Raw genomic sequence first — 13,598 nt, 5'->3', positions numbered from 1 at the left:
GATGAACTGGGGGTGGGGTTTACGAGACAAAAACAAAAATAGCTGGAAAAACTCAGCAGTTCTGACAGCATCTGCAGAGAGGAATATAGACAACGCTTCGAGTCCGTATGGCTCTTCATCGAGATGTGGTTTCTATTTCTGGATAGAAAATTGCCTAAAAAGTTACTTAATTAGATTTTATCTCCAACAGTCTTATTTCCTCCAGTCATACCCTAGCCTGGATCCCATTACCTCTAATTAAAATATCACTTTTCCTTAACCAGCTAATTTTGCACTTAAGATGCATCAAACACTACACAATAGGTACAGCAGTAAACTGTAATTATACATTCATCAAAATGATACAAGTTATGAAAAATATGTCCATTAATGTGATTTCTGAACTGCAGCATGGACATTATTATGTGATGGAAAAATGTTTATATGTACTTTTACAAATAATGGTCGTTACTGGGTCATTGACACACCGACAACTAGAATACATGAAAAAAAATGCATTATGTGTTTTCATTTTTCTACTGTGATGATTATATAAGATAGCAATTAAGTTGATGTATGTTACAAGGCTATAGCTTCAGGCAAATTGCAAATTCTGTTAAATTTACCAGGTGTCCCTTCAGATGTTGTAGCGTTAATCTATCATGTCTCCATACAGCAGCTTGCTGAGAAAACTCATTTACAGCATTGCAAGGGTTAAACCAAGATTTATCATCTTTAATTCTCCAACATGACCAACACAGACTCCTGTGCCCGATGTTTAATGTTCTCACTCTTTGCGAAAAAAAAACCCTTAGGAGATTCCCGCAAATGGTGTGATGACTATTCCTTCTTCCACACCCCTCCCATCCCACCAGCTGTGTTAACCTCCTGAACCTCAATTCACCAACACTGAAGCATACAACCCAGGGTATTTCACAGCTCAGCAAGTTGATCCAACGAATAACTGAGTTCTACTGAGGAGGAAACCCCCAGTGTGCTCTGATCCGAGCTGGAGAATAGGAGTGGGCAGCCTCAACACCCTTCGGGTAAGGAAGAGGAGGGAGAAAAAAAAAAACTGGCTGGTGTCCCGATTATCAGCTTATTGCTGTTGAAACTCAATGTGTAGATGTTGAGTAAGATGTAATTAAACTGAATGCTGACACCCCTATAGTCAGCAATCCCACACGAATAGTGGCAAATTACGAGAGGTACTGAGGTCTAAACCTTCAGGAGGCAATGGGAAAATAGGGTAGGACGAGAAAGCAAGAAGTGGATATGTGATGGAAGGTTGTTCACACAAGGCCCCTACAGTTTGGGATGTGTAGCTGATTTCAGCTTTCGTAACACAATGGCTGAATAAATATTGTGATCCCCCGGTTGATTCGGTAAGCTTTTCCAGTGAGTAGGTGAAACATACAGAGCACGAAGCCTGCAGGTTCAACCCCCAAGTCTGTATGCAGTTTGCTGATCTCAGCAGGGCGGCAGTAAAACTGCTGCCAGTGAGCTCAGCACTCCTAGGCTACAAGGGATAAGATAAATTGATCAGATTGCTCTTCCTGATATACATCCCAGAATGCTGGGCAGCAATGTGCATACTGTGAAGGGACAGGAATGGGCCTGGCTGTGACACTCCTTCCCATGGTTCATGCCAGCACTTGCTTTCAAAGCTCAGCCATGAATAATGGCTGCTTGAGAGCACCCTAGCCCAACAACAAGCAGAGAGAATAGTTAAATAAACAATTTTTTTCAATCAGCGTTGGGTCCCAATGTTGTTCCGCTGCTCTCAGCAGTGCCGAATTCACAGCACTCAGAAGCACAGGTCACCAGCTTCAATGCTGGCTGCTAATTAAATTGCACAATTCCACTGAACTCTCACCTCACTGTGCGATCTTACCCTGGCAGTAAGTAACCACACGCAGATGCAAAACTGTGCATTCTTAAGAACTCCATGCTTACTGTGGTGGTTTGTGCGTAGTTTTCACACAAAATGTTTCAAACCTTGGCTTTGAAGAGGAATTGCATTCATACCCCACCCCCCCACCAACCGCATCATCTTTCAAAACAGCAATAAGTCAGTCAAGCCGGTTTTTACTCCAAGCATATTGGGCCAAAGTAAAAACAGAGGCCAGAATATTCCTGTTGGCATGCGGGGGAATGACGCGCAGTGACACCGGGCGAGCGTCCTGACGTCACCGTGCGCCATTGCGATATTTGGGAAGGCGGGCGCGCTATGAGTTTGGATGCGTGCCCGCCATCAATTAACAGGCCAGTTAAGGCCCTTGAGGCAGCAACTGAACCCGATTTTTCACAGCCCGTGTGATCTTCAGGACATTGCACAGGCGCAACGGGTAGGCAGGTAGGAGACATTTATCCAAACCTCATCCACAGGCGGGATAAAAGGGGAGAGTTGGGTCGCGAATGTGATCTTTGAGGGATTCAAGTGTGAAAGTAACTTTTACTTGCCTGAGTGAGCAGGCAGACTTCAAAACTCACACCAGCTACTAGGACAGGAGTAAAAGCCTTGGTCTCTACAGTAGAAATCATTTCTGGGGCCTGCAGCTTTCAGGAAGCCTTTCCTTACACTGAGAATGGGAGTTGTGCTCTCCACTGGAAGCACCTCCTCTGAGGGAGGGAGGGCCAAGAGTCCACATTCAGCCTCCAGGGGAGCCACCTTCGAGAAGAGAGGCACAGGCACAAGGGGTGCAGGGCCAACAGGAAGTGCAAGGCGGAAGAGGCCGCAGAGACGCCACTATCCTGCTGCCAGGGTTTACAGGCGGTGAAGCAGCTAACTCAATATGTCTGAGGTACGGTGCTGAAGGAGGCTCCGTCTCTTAAGGGAGACAGTTAACTCTATCTGTCAGATGATTGGCCCTGAGATCTCCGCAAACTGTGTGCGCGGACACCCCATTCCAGTGGCTCTAAAGGTCACAGCTGCCCTCAACTTCTATGCCTCTGGCTCTTTCCAGGGTCAGTGGGTGATCTCTGCGGAGTCTCCCAATCAGCTGTCCAAACTCGTGTCAAGCAGGTGACCGATACTCTATTCAGGCGTGCATTGACTTTCACCCACTACCGCTGGGATGATGCCAGTCAGACAGAGCGAGCCAGAGGCTTCGCAGCCATTGCTGGCTTCCCCCGTGTCCAGGGTGCTACAGACTGTACACATGTGGCCATCAAGGCACCAGCAGGTGAGCCCAGTGCCTTCGTCAACAGGAAGGGATTCCACTCTATGAACGTACAGATAGTGTGTGATCACGGGATGCTGATTCTACAAGTCTGTGCAAGGCACCCAGGCAGCTCCCATGACGCCTACATCCTCAGACACTCCCAGGTGCCGGGGTTCTTCAGTGCTCCAGCCCGGCTGGATGGATGGCTGCTGGGTGACAAGGGCTATCCCCTCAGAAAGTGGCTCATGACGCCTCTCCGCCATCCAAGAACAGAAGCTGAGCAGCGCTACAATAGGAGCCACACCTCCACAAGGGCTGTGGTGGAGAGAACCATCGGTCTTCTCAAGATGCGCTTCCAATGCCTGGACTGCTTAGGGGGCGCAATCCAGTACCCCCCAGATCACGTGTCGCTGATAGTGGCAGAATGCTGCGCTCCCCACAATCTGGTGCTGGAAAAGGGGGACGCAGTGGATGAGGAAGACGTGGACACAGTTGCTATGGGTGCACACGACGAGTCCAGCAGTGAGTCTGAGAACGAGCACACACAGGAGAATACTGAGGGGGTAGATGCTGACCCGGGCATACTCCAGGGAGGCAGGGACACCCGGGGGGCTTTAATCCAAAGAACCTTCAGCTAGCACACCACAGATGGACCTTCAACACACGCCCGGGCTGCAGGCTCCACACTCGATACCTGAGTGCTAAATCAACCTGGGTAATAACATTAACTAAGGCCCTTATCAATAAAGCTCAATGTCAAACAACTCACTCATAACATCATGGGCTTCCCGTACACATGCAGAAGTAAGGAATCACCCTGAGGCATGGCAACATGTCAAGATTTATTGAGCAAACAAAAATTCATAAAGCAAAACAAAAACAGTGTTGGTCATCACACTGAGTCTTTGACTAAGTACTATGGGCCAACATAAAAGCACCAGTGAGAAACTCGTGGTATGTCCAAGGTGCCTTAAATTTACGCTTACGGGTGCTATGTCTAGGTGCTGTCCCCTCACTGGCACTGGAACCTGAGACAGCCTGCTCACCGTGGTGTCCTGTTGGCCTCGATGACCTTGGCGGACGTCCTCTGGCCCGTGGAATATTTGATGGCCCCACCTGGGAGGGAGCGGCCCGTTCCACAGCTGGCATTTCCCCAGTCGCTGCAGCCTCATCGGATGCCACGGTCACTGGCAGAGGGGCGGAGGAGCTGCTGCCCTCATCCGGAGCGCCCCGAGAGGAGCCCGCAGAGATGACAGGCAGCTGCTGCGCTGACGTGAGGTCGCTTTGGATCTCCCTGCTCACCGTAGTTCGATGGGCACCGCGCTGGGAAACTTGGTGCCCAGATCATCTCCCACACTGACACAGACCACTGTGGCCAATGCCGCTGTGAGGGCTTGCAAGTGCGAGCACAACCCCAGGAGGACCTGATTGCTCTCCTGGAGGTGTCCCTCCACGAGAGTCGCCACTCTCTCCATGGACGAAGCATGGCGCTCAGCCATGAGCTTCGTTGCATCGGTGATGCTCTGCGTGGATTCCTCCAGCACGGGCACCATGCCACGCATAGCCTCATGTATCTGTGCCAGATTGTCCCGCATACCCTGCTGCACTTCCAGCGTTTGTTGCCTCACGGACGACTCCAGAGCCACATCATCAGCCACCGACCAAGCAAGTATCTGGTCCCCAGCAGTCCTCCGACTGCCGGTGCCCTGGGCACTCTGTCTCTGTCTGCACCTCAAGCGAGTGTGAAGTGCCCTCACGGCTGTGCCCCGGCACACTAGCCGAATATCTAATTCCCACCGAGGTGCTAGTATCTGCACTGGTGCCTGCCTGGCTGAGATGGTGTGACGCTGGTGAGTGCATTTGCTCAGGGGCTTCAGGGGTGAGAGGTGGGCCCTCTGTCTCCTCCTCCCAGCCCTGCCCCGGTGATGCTGAAAGGAAGGAAAAGGACATTTGATTAGTTACAGTGCAGGCAATGTCAATGTGCATGCCGCTCCCCCAGATCATTATGCGCTCATCCTTCCATTATCAATGGTAAACCCATGTTGTTACGTTCAATCAGAGCATTCTGCAGTGTCATGGCTGCTGTGACACACATGGTGATCTGACTGCCCGCCAGACACACCACCCCGTGGCACCCCAGCCTCACCGCCACTGGTGGACTTGGGGGCATGGTGCCTCTTAAAGTCCATGGCCTGCTGCTTGAGAGGCATAAGAATGGCCAACTAGGCCTGCCCTCCGCCAGTTCGCATTCATTCCGATGCTTTGTGCGCAGTCTTTTCCTGAAAATGAGAGAGGAGCATTGATTAGTCCAGCCTGCACCTGTATTCCCATCGCATCCCTGCCAACCCAGCCAGACTGGCACATTGCAGGACTCCAGTTCTTTGTCACCCTGCAGCTGACGCACACTCACCCAAACAACCAAACAAGCCAGAGCTGACCACCCCTCCACCCCCATCAGCCAAATGCTGCCTCCTTCATATGTGGCACCACAAGGAGGCACATGTGGAGCGCAAACACCAAAAGGTGGATAGGTGCCCCGCCAACTGGAAGCTCCACTCCCAGCATCTTAGCACTCTGACTTCAACATGCTTCCCAGTACCAGCACTCTGCCTAGGTGCAGACCCTTGACTTTCAACCCCATTCTATACTCTGGGTGTCAGGGTCACACATGGTGTGGATGCAGAACATATCCTAGCACAACCCTCTCAGGGTGAATTGGGCATGGGAAATCTCTGCTGTCACACCCAGCGAGGGATCCATGCCGTGAGGGATTCAATGACATTACTGTACTCAGAGCTGGCGGGGGTTGGGGGGGGGGGGGGTGATGGCTGCATTAAATAACTTGAGGCAACGTGGTACTCACCCTTCCCGAGTGCAGGAGATCATTGAGCCTTTTGCAGCACTGTGCATGTGCACCGCACCACATCATGGGAGCTAACACTCTCGGCCACCTCCTCCCAAGCACGTTTCGTCAGGTGGGGGGGGTTGGGGGGGCCTCCGCCTCCTGTCCCTCGGAAGGAGGACCTCCCACTGCAGTGCCACCTCCTCCAGGAGGGCAGCTAGGCACTCATCTGAAAAACGAGGGGCACACTGCCCCGCTGGCCTACCCTCCGGCCTGACCTGGCCTGCCCCAATGGCCTACCCTCTGGACTTGCCTCACCTCCATTGCCCCTCTGCAGAGCCCCTTCACCCAGCCATCGCGAGCAGCCTTTCCCAGGCTGCCAGGCCTTCCTTTATAAAGGCCGTCGGGTCACCAATGGACCCGGTGGGATGAGCACGCCCGCCTCCGCCCACCCGCTCCCGGGAGTTGTGAAGTATGCTGGGCGGGCCTTAACTGACCCGCCCGCGTAAAAATGGCGGCGCGGACCCGATTGCCCGCTCCCGCTTGGCCCGCCATGGGGAAAATTCTCCCCAGAAAATTCCAGAAACACACACAGCAGGTTAGTGAACCTCTGAAAGAAAATGTCAGATTAATGTGCTTCTGATTCTTTCAGTAATTCAGATAAAAAAGAGTCCCATCTAAAACATTAACTTACCCTGCTCTAAATGCTGACTGACCTGCTTTGCATTTACTGTTTTTGATTTTGATTCCTAGCATTTGTAACTTCTCTCTTCTGGCACTGATGTACAATAGCTACTAATCTCGGATCGGCCGTTATTCTACTGATTTGCAGTTGGAAGCATTTATTTATACCCCAAGTCCAAATCTTCACAGATGTGTGCTTATACCCAGGCACAGATACTCATCACAGCTGACAAATATTATATACATTCAGCAAATAATCGATTCCTCAAAACTTTTAAATCAGTTCTCTCAGTCTATAAAATTCAACGTTTAAATTAACCCTGAATACATTTAAAACTCTGGTTGACAGCACACCAGAGTATTGGCCCTGTGCTGTCAAGTCAAAGTAGCACGAGATGGTCTTCTCCATGATATCTCATACTGCTCCTCTGCAGTATTCCTCACTGAGAGCGAGTACTCTTCAGTCGCTTTTCCTTTGCAGAGTACTCGCTCTCAGTGAGGAATACTAGCTTCTACTGTATCAGCTAAAGTCACAAGTTTAAGAAATTCTTTATGGCTTTACACAAAGTGCTACCTACTGAATAAAGATGCAGATTTCACGTTTCTTTAAAGAATTAGTGGATCGTTTGTCCGTGGTCTCGAGCGCGATCATGATGCTTGCTCCTTTAGGATCACTACACAAGTTCTCCCTATGAGGAAATGGTTTAAATAGGAAAAGCCAGGTAACTACAGCTGCTTATAATTTGCTGGACTCCACTGCCAGGTTTAGTGTACTAGCCTTAAAGCCACAGGCCAAATTGGCAGCTGAAAAATCACATCCACAGTTAAAGCCTGAAATTGCTCCTTGACAGTACTTTGCTTTTAACATTGGCATATTTTCCAAACATACACCGCTGCACATATGTTTAAACTAATTGAATCAATAAAACTGCTCATGAAAAGTTGAATGGTAGGCTGTTTTATTAGGATAAGACAGTGTCATTCCAATTGTCAGAGAATTTTGTAGATTGCAATGTGCAGGCCCATTGCAGCCTGCAGCACAAAAACAACCAAATTTTTAAAAGGATATTTTGCATATGTATGCGATGTGTGAAGGCTGCATAGTGTTAGCTACATGCTAGAGACACTGTAAAGACTGTCTACAAGAAACCTACCTCTCTTTGGGTAATGATTGTAGGAAGTACTGCCGCAGAGATACATGTCCTGCTCATGCGTCACATTTTGTAGAGCTATCCTGGAGATCAGTGGATAATGGATCTCATACACCCTTACAGCTTTACCTGATGGGTCTACCAGTGCTTCTGTAGCATACAGGCTACAACAACTTCTACTGTCAGCTGCAATAGATTACATCCTCCATAATGCCAAACACAATCTCATCACAACAAATGTGGACCAAACTGGACAGTCTAATTTTCAGACCCTGCTCAGAACTTGAGTAGTACCAGCCAGTCTGGAGTCCTTTCCTAGATAGTCACTGACCCAGTCACTGACCCAGAAATTTCTCGCAAGTCGCCATCATTGGCGGCCGTTCCTCAACTCGAGGATGATGTCTACTCAGGATCGTGAGTTTCTGCCATGGGTCTTCATGTGAGTGAACAAGCAGATTCTCAACCCAGATTTCTTTTGAGCACATGGGGCAGTGTGTTCCATGAGCTAGTAAGGTCTGGAGTGCAGAGTTTGCTTCCTTTTCTGCTGCCGCTCTGTTTTATTATTAGGTGGACTTTGAAATGTTTTCTTTGTCCTCCCCTGGAACATTGGCCATTTGAGAGCTGAGGGAACAGGACCCAGTGGTGGAGAAGGTTTTCTGCTATCCGGACATAAACTGGGACTTTCCCCGGCGGCAGATGCAGCGAGCCATTCAAATCTCCATTGACTTCTTCGGGATCAGAAGGTCCCGCCGGCAGGAAGGGCCAGAAAATCCCATCCATATTGTCCCGTCCATCGAAATTGATTTTGTAGGAGTTTTGCCTGAATGTCTGTGGAGTTGGCTTCAAGGGGGACACTAGCATTTGTTCGCTGGTCCTCCCATTGTTTCAGAAGAACGTGGCAGAGGCACTGCTGATAAATTTCTCCAGCAATCGTGTTGCTGGAAGCCTATTGTACAGAGCACTGGTCAACACAATACCCCTGCACTGTAGTGAGACCTAGACTGTGTATCACAAGTCCCCAAGGAGATCAAAATCGTGTCACAACCGACAGCATTAACTCCAACTCAACCCCCCACCCCCATACCCCACCAATCTGCCACGAAAGGGAATGACCCAATTTTGCAAAGCCTTCAATAGTTAGGACTTAACCAAGGACTTAACCAAATGAATCCTGGGGCTATCAAATTATGCTGACTGCAAGTAGCTAGATGGGCTCAGGATGTGTGCATCTATACAGGCTACCCCAGTGTACCTATGTATGCCTTAGAAGTACCTTGCAACAAAAGTGTAAGCTGAGTTCACAAAATGCACTTGTAGATACTCTAAGGAAATGAAACCTCAAAGTAGTCTTAATGTAACCACTTAAACCCTTTTGTAAGTGTTTATGGCACATTAACTTCTTTTGCTACAAGAAGCTATTAACTATTTCAAAGGCAGAGAAATTTAAGGTGGAAATTTCAGAGGTCAGGACCCAGGCAGCTGAAAGCATGATCACCACTGGTGCAGCAATTATTTGTAAGAGGCCAGAATGAGGGGAGGATAGGAATCATTTTACGGTACTAGGGTTGGAGAAGGTTAAGGTTTAAAACAACAACTCGAGTTTATTTAATCAGCTTTAATGCAGTAAATCTTCCAAGGCAGTTTACTAGAGCAATTACCAAACAAAACTTGACAATGAGTCACATAAGGCATTACATTATGGCAGACGGCCAAAATCCTGGCCAAAGAGATGGGTATTAAAGAGCGGTGTTATGGAGGTGGACGTAGGTGGTCAAATAGGATGCCAAATCTGGGAGTGGTCTGGGAGAGAGGGGTCAGTGGCCAGGGAAAGGAATTTATGACAGGAACTGAAACAATAGCTTCACATTTAGCATATTAAATTGGAGCAAATTTCTCCACATCCAGAATAGGGTGCTAGGCAATGTATGTGACAAATCAGAGGCAGTGGAGGGGTTAGGAGAAGTGGAGGGGAGGTAGAGTGGGGTATTGCCAGTGTACATGTGGAACTGACCTGCTTTCCGATAACATTGCAGAGATGCAGGTAGATGAGAAATAGGAAAGGCCAACGAATAAATCTTTGGGGAATCCAGAGATAATGGTGCTGGAGCAGGAATAGAAGCCCTTACATGTGATTCGCTGGCCATGACTAGATAGATAGGAATAAAACCAGGAGAGAGCAGTCCCACCTGTTAATAGGATCCAAGCCAGCTGGTGAAGCAGAAACCAAGACACAGCATTTTACTTGATTGAGAGAGTGTATTGACTTGTGAAGTCTCTCAGCTTTCCTTCCACAAAACCCAGTGTCCCAGCTATCCCCTATTTATATATGTTCAATTAACACTCATCACCTGTTTTCCTTAACCTTAGCAATGTACTTTGGCAAGGTATTAACATCTCCCAACTGGACAATGGACGGGAGGCATCGAAGGAGGATGGTGTGGTCAAAGGTGATAGACGGGTCCTGAAGGATGAACAGGGTTAGTTTATCATGGTCACAGTCACAGAATGTCAATTTTTCAAAGATAGAGGATATATTTAGTGAATCTCAACTAGCACTGAGCACAGAATGTCAGAGGGCATACAGTTCTAAAAGGATTGGAGCATTGAACTATAATTTAACACACAAATTTATCAACCTTCTACATGTGCAACTTTGCTTTTAATACTATATTGGGGTAATATTGTTCTGTGGTCAAGTGATACCATGGCCAACAAATTTAGAGGCTGATTGTTCTTGGCAGATATGCAGAATGTCAATTCAAATTGGCATTCTTTTTTAAATCAGTGACACAAACATTTCTACATGCAATACTTGAAGTCTAATAAACACAGATATACAATTAGAAAACTTGCTGTGGCATTTCTAACATATCAGAGGATGTGTTGTTTTACAATGTCAGGAACATTGTGCAATGTAAAGGTTTAGGAGCATTTCCCTGTATGGCTATAACGTCTAATTACTGTTAAATAAATACACGGGGCAAGTTCTGTGCACACTGGGCCAATTAAGTGACTGTAACCATTAAAGTGTCCAGATGCCAGAAACCATCTCCACTGCCGAGTCTGGTTTTCTCAACTTTTGAATGGCCAATGTTCCAGGGCAGGGCAAATTTGGAATGGCAACAACTTGTCCTTCAAGTTGCATCACACTTTGATTTCCAACACCTAAAATGATGAGACAGAGAAGGTAAGAAAAGGAAGCAAATTCTTCACTCTGGATTCCATGATTCCCTTCAGCCGCCAGTTTTGGGTTGGGGATCATGGCAGGTCATGACCCGACGCTCACTAAAACTGACCTTGGGTTCACAACATAAATCCTTGCTAGGAATTCAAATTTCCCTTCCCATGGTATGTTTGTGGAGGAGGATGGGTTCCTGTTGGCTGTGGGAACCCCGCCAGGTAAATCAGTTTGTAAACCTGGCGGGGGGAGAAGCCTGTTGTGGAGTTAGAAACCTTTTCACAGTTAAGTTTAAAAGATCTTGCCAATGACTCCACATATCCCCATACTCCCTCACATCCCTTCCACACCCCCTCCAACCTCCATATCCACCCTTCCAGCATCCACTATGTACAAAACCAACGGAGCATTGGCACGTCTTGAAACGCTTCTACAACTGAGAGAATAAGCAAACACGCTTTGAAAATCTTCTTAATAGGAAACAAAACGGTCACCTTAGAATCTAGTGAAGGTGTAGTTCAAACAGTTGGTCATAGTATCAACAGGAAAAAAAGCTTTAATCCTCTCAACACCTCTTAATCTTGCCCAAATAAACAAACAGGCATTGAAAAAACCTCCCTGCCTCTTTATTACAACCTCCTGAATCACTATAACCCCTTCTCCCTAGGTCACTATTAACCCCCCACCCTCAGTCTGTATTGCCCCAGGGTCACTATAACCCCTCTCCCCGTCACTATTACCCCTCTCCAAGTCACTATTACCCCTCTTCCCGTCACTATTACCCCCTCCAAGTCACTATTACCCCTCTCCAAGTCACTATTACCCCTCTCCAAGTCACTATTACCCCCTCCAAGTCACTATTACCCCTCTCCCAGTCACTATTACCCCTCTCCAAGTCACTATTACCCCCCTCCAAGTCACTATTACCCCTCTTCCAGTCACTATTACCCCCTCCAAGTCACTATTACCCCTCTCCCAGTCACTATTACCCCTCTCCAAGTCACTATTACCCCCCTCCAAGTCACTATTACCCCCCTCCAAGTCACTATTACCCCTCTTCCAGTCACTATTACCCCCTCCAAGTCACTATTACCCCCCTCCCAGTCACTATTACCCCTCTTCCCGTCACTATTACCCCTCTCCAACTCACTATTACCCCTCACCCCGGTCTCTATCTCCCTCCTCCCCGCGGCCTTACCGTTGACGGTCGGATCCTCTCCGTAAACATCATCTCCGACCCTCGCGGCCGCCATGGCCGCTCTCATTGCCGGGCCCGGCCTGGTCACCGTGTCGCTCCGCAGGTCCACGGTCCGTACCGGCCTCCCGGAGCCGGGGCCCTGGCGCTGGGGGAAGGCTGGGAGCAGCGCCGGCCGGAGCCGCCGCCTCAGGAACGCGGGGAGCATGGAGCGGGGGCCGGGGGCCCGGTCTCGGGGAAGCCGGGGGGTTTCCTACGGTCTGGGGCGGAGGGATGGTCCAACTTCAGTTACTGACCGTCCTTAAATGGGCAATGAGACATCTGACTGATTTTAGGAGGGGAAGGGGGGGGGGGGGGAGTGGGGGGAGGGGGGGGAGAGGAGAGGGGGGAGGGGGGGGGAGAGGAGAGGGGGGAGGGGGGGGGAGAGGAGAGGGGGGAGGGGGGGGGAGAGGAGAGGGGGGAGGGGGGGGGAGAGGAGAGGGGGGAGGGGGGGGGAGAGGAGAGGGGGGAGGGGGGGGGAGAGGAGAGGGGGGAGGGGGGAGGGAGGAGAGAGGGGAGGAGAGGGGGGGGGAGGGGGGGGAGGGGGGGGGAGGGGGGGGGAGGGGGGGGAGGGGGGGGAGGAGAGGGGGGGGGAGGAGAGGGAGGGGGAAGAGGGGGGGGGAGGAGAGGGAGGGGGGGGGAGGAGAGGGAGGGGGAAGAGGGGGGGGGAGGAGAGGGAGGAGGGGAGAGGGAGGAGGGGGGGAGGAGAGGGGAGAGGGAGGAGGGGGGGAGGAGAGGGGAGAGGGAGGAGGGGGGGAGGAGAGGGGAGAGGGAGGAGGGGGGGAGGAGAGGGGAGAGGGGGGAGGAGAGGGGAGAGGGGGGAGGAGAGGGGAGAGGGGGGAGGAGAGGGGGGAGGGGGGAGGAGAGGGGGGAGGGGGGGGGAGAGGGGGGGAGGGGGGAGGGGGGGAGGGGGGGAGAGGAGAGGGGGGAGGGGGGGGAGAGGAGAGGGGGGAGGGGGGGAGAGGAGAGGGGGGAGGGGGGGGAGAGGAGAGGGGGGAGGGGGGGGAGAGGAGAGGGGGGAGGGGGGGGAGAGGAGAGGGGGGAGGGGGGGGAGAGGAGAGGGGGGAGGGGGGGGAGAGGAGAGGGGGGAGGGGGGGGAGAGGAGAGGGGGGAGGGGGGGAGAGGAGAGGGGGGAGGGGGGGAGAGGAGAGGGGGGAGGGGGGGGAGGGGAGAGGGGGGAGGGGGGGGAGGGGAGGGGAGAGGGGGGGAGGGGGGGGAGAGGGGGGGAGGGGGGGGAGAGGGGGGAGGGGAGAGGAGAGGGGAGAGGAGAGGGGGGAGGGGAGAGGAGAGGGGGGAGGGGAGAGGAGAGGGGGGAGGGGGGGGAGAGGAGAGGGGGGAGGGGGGGGAGAGGAGAGGGGGGAGGGGG

General features: G+C 51.0%; 1 protein-coding gene across 3 annotated transcripts in view; it reads right to left on the bottom strand.

Moving 5' to 3' along the window:
* The window catches only part of tha1 (threonine aldolase 1), an 87,995-nt gene extending 75,509 nt beyond the window's left edge, over positions 1-12,486 (bottom strand). For 2 of the 3 annotated variants that reach the window (XM_078571150.1, XM_078571151.1), the window contains exon 1: positions 12,197-12,413. In XM_078571150.1, the coding sequence (XP_078427276.1) occupies positions 12,197-12,401 (205 nt within the window). In that variant the 5' untranslated portion in view covers positions 12,402-12,413. Of the gene's footprint in view, positions 1-12,196 lie in introns of all 3 variants that reach the window. The other variant, XR_013580638.1, reaches the window with a different exon arrangement.
* Positions 12,487-13,598: the final 1,112 nt, after the last annotated feature.

This window comes from Cetorhinus maximus, chromosome 24 (genome assembly GCF_964194155.1).
Source record: "Cetorhinus maximus chromosome 24, sCetMax3.hap1.1, whole genome shotgun sequence".
NCBI classification, from domain to species: Eukaryota; Metazoa; Chordata; class Chondrichthyes; order Lamniformes; family Cetorhinidae; genus Cetorhinus; species Cetorhinus maximus.
Note: the sequence above shows the minus strand (reverse complement) of the source record. Positions and strands in the feature narration are given on the sequence as shown.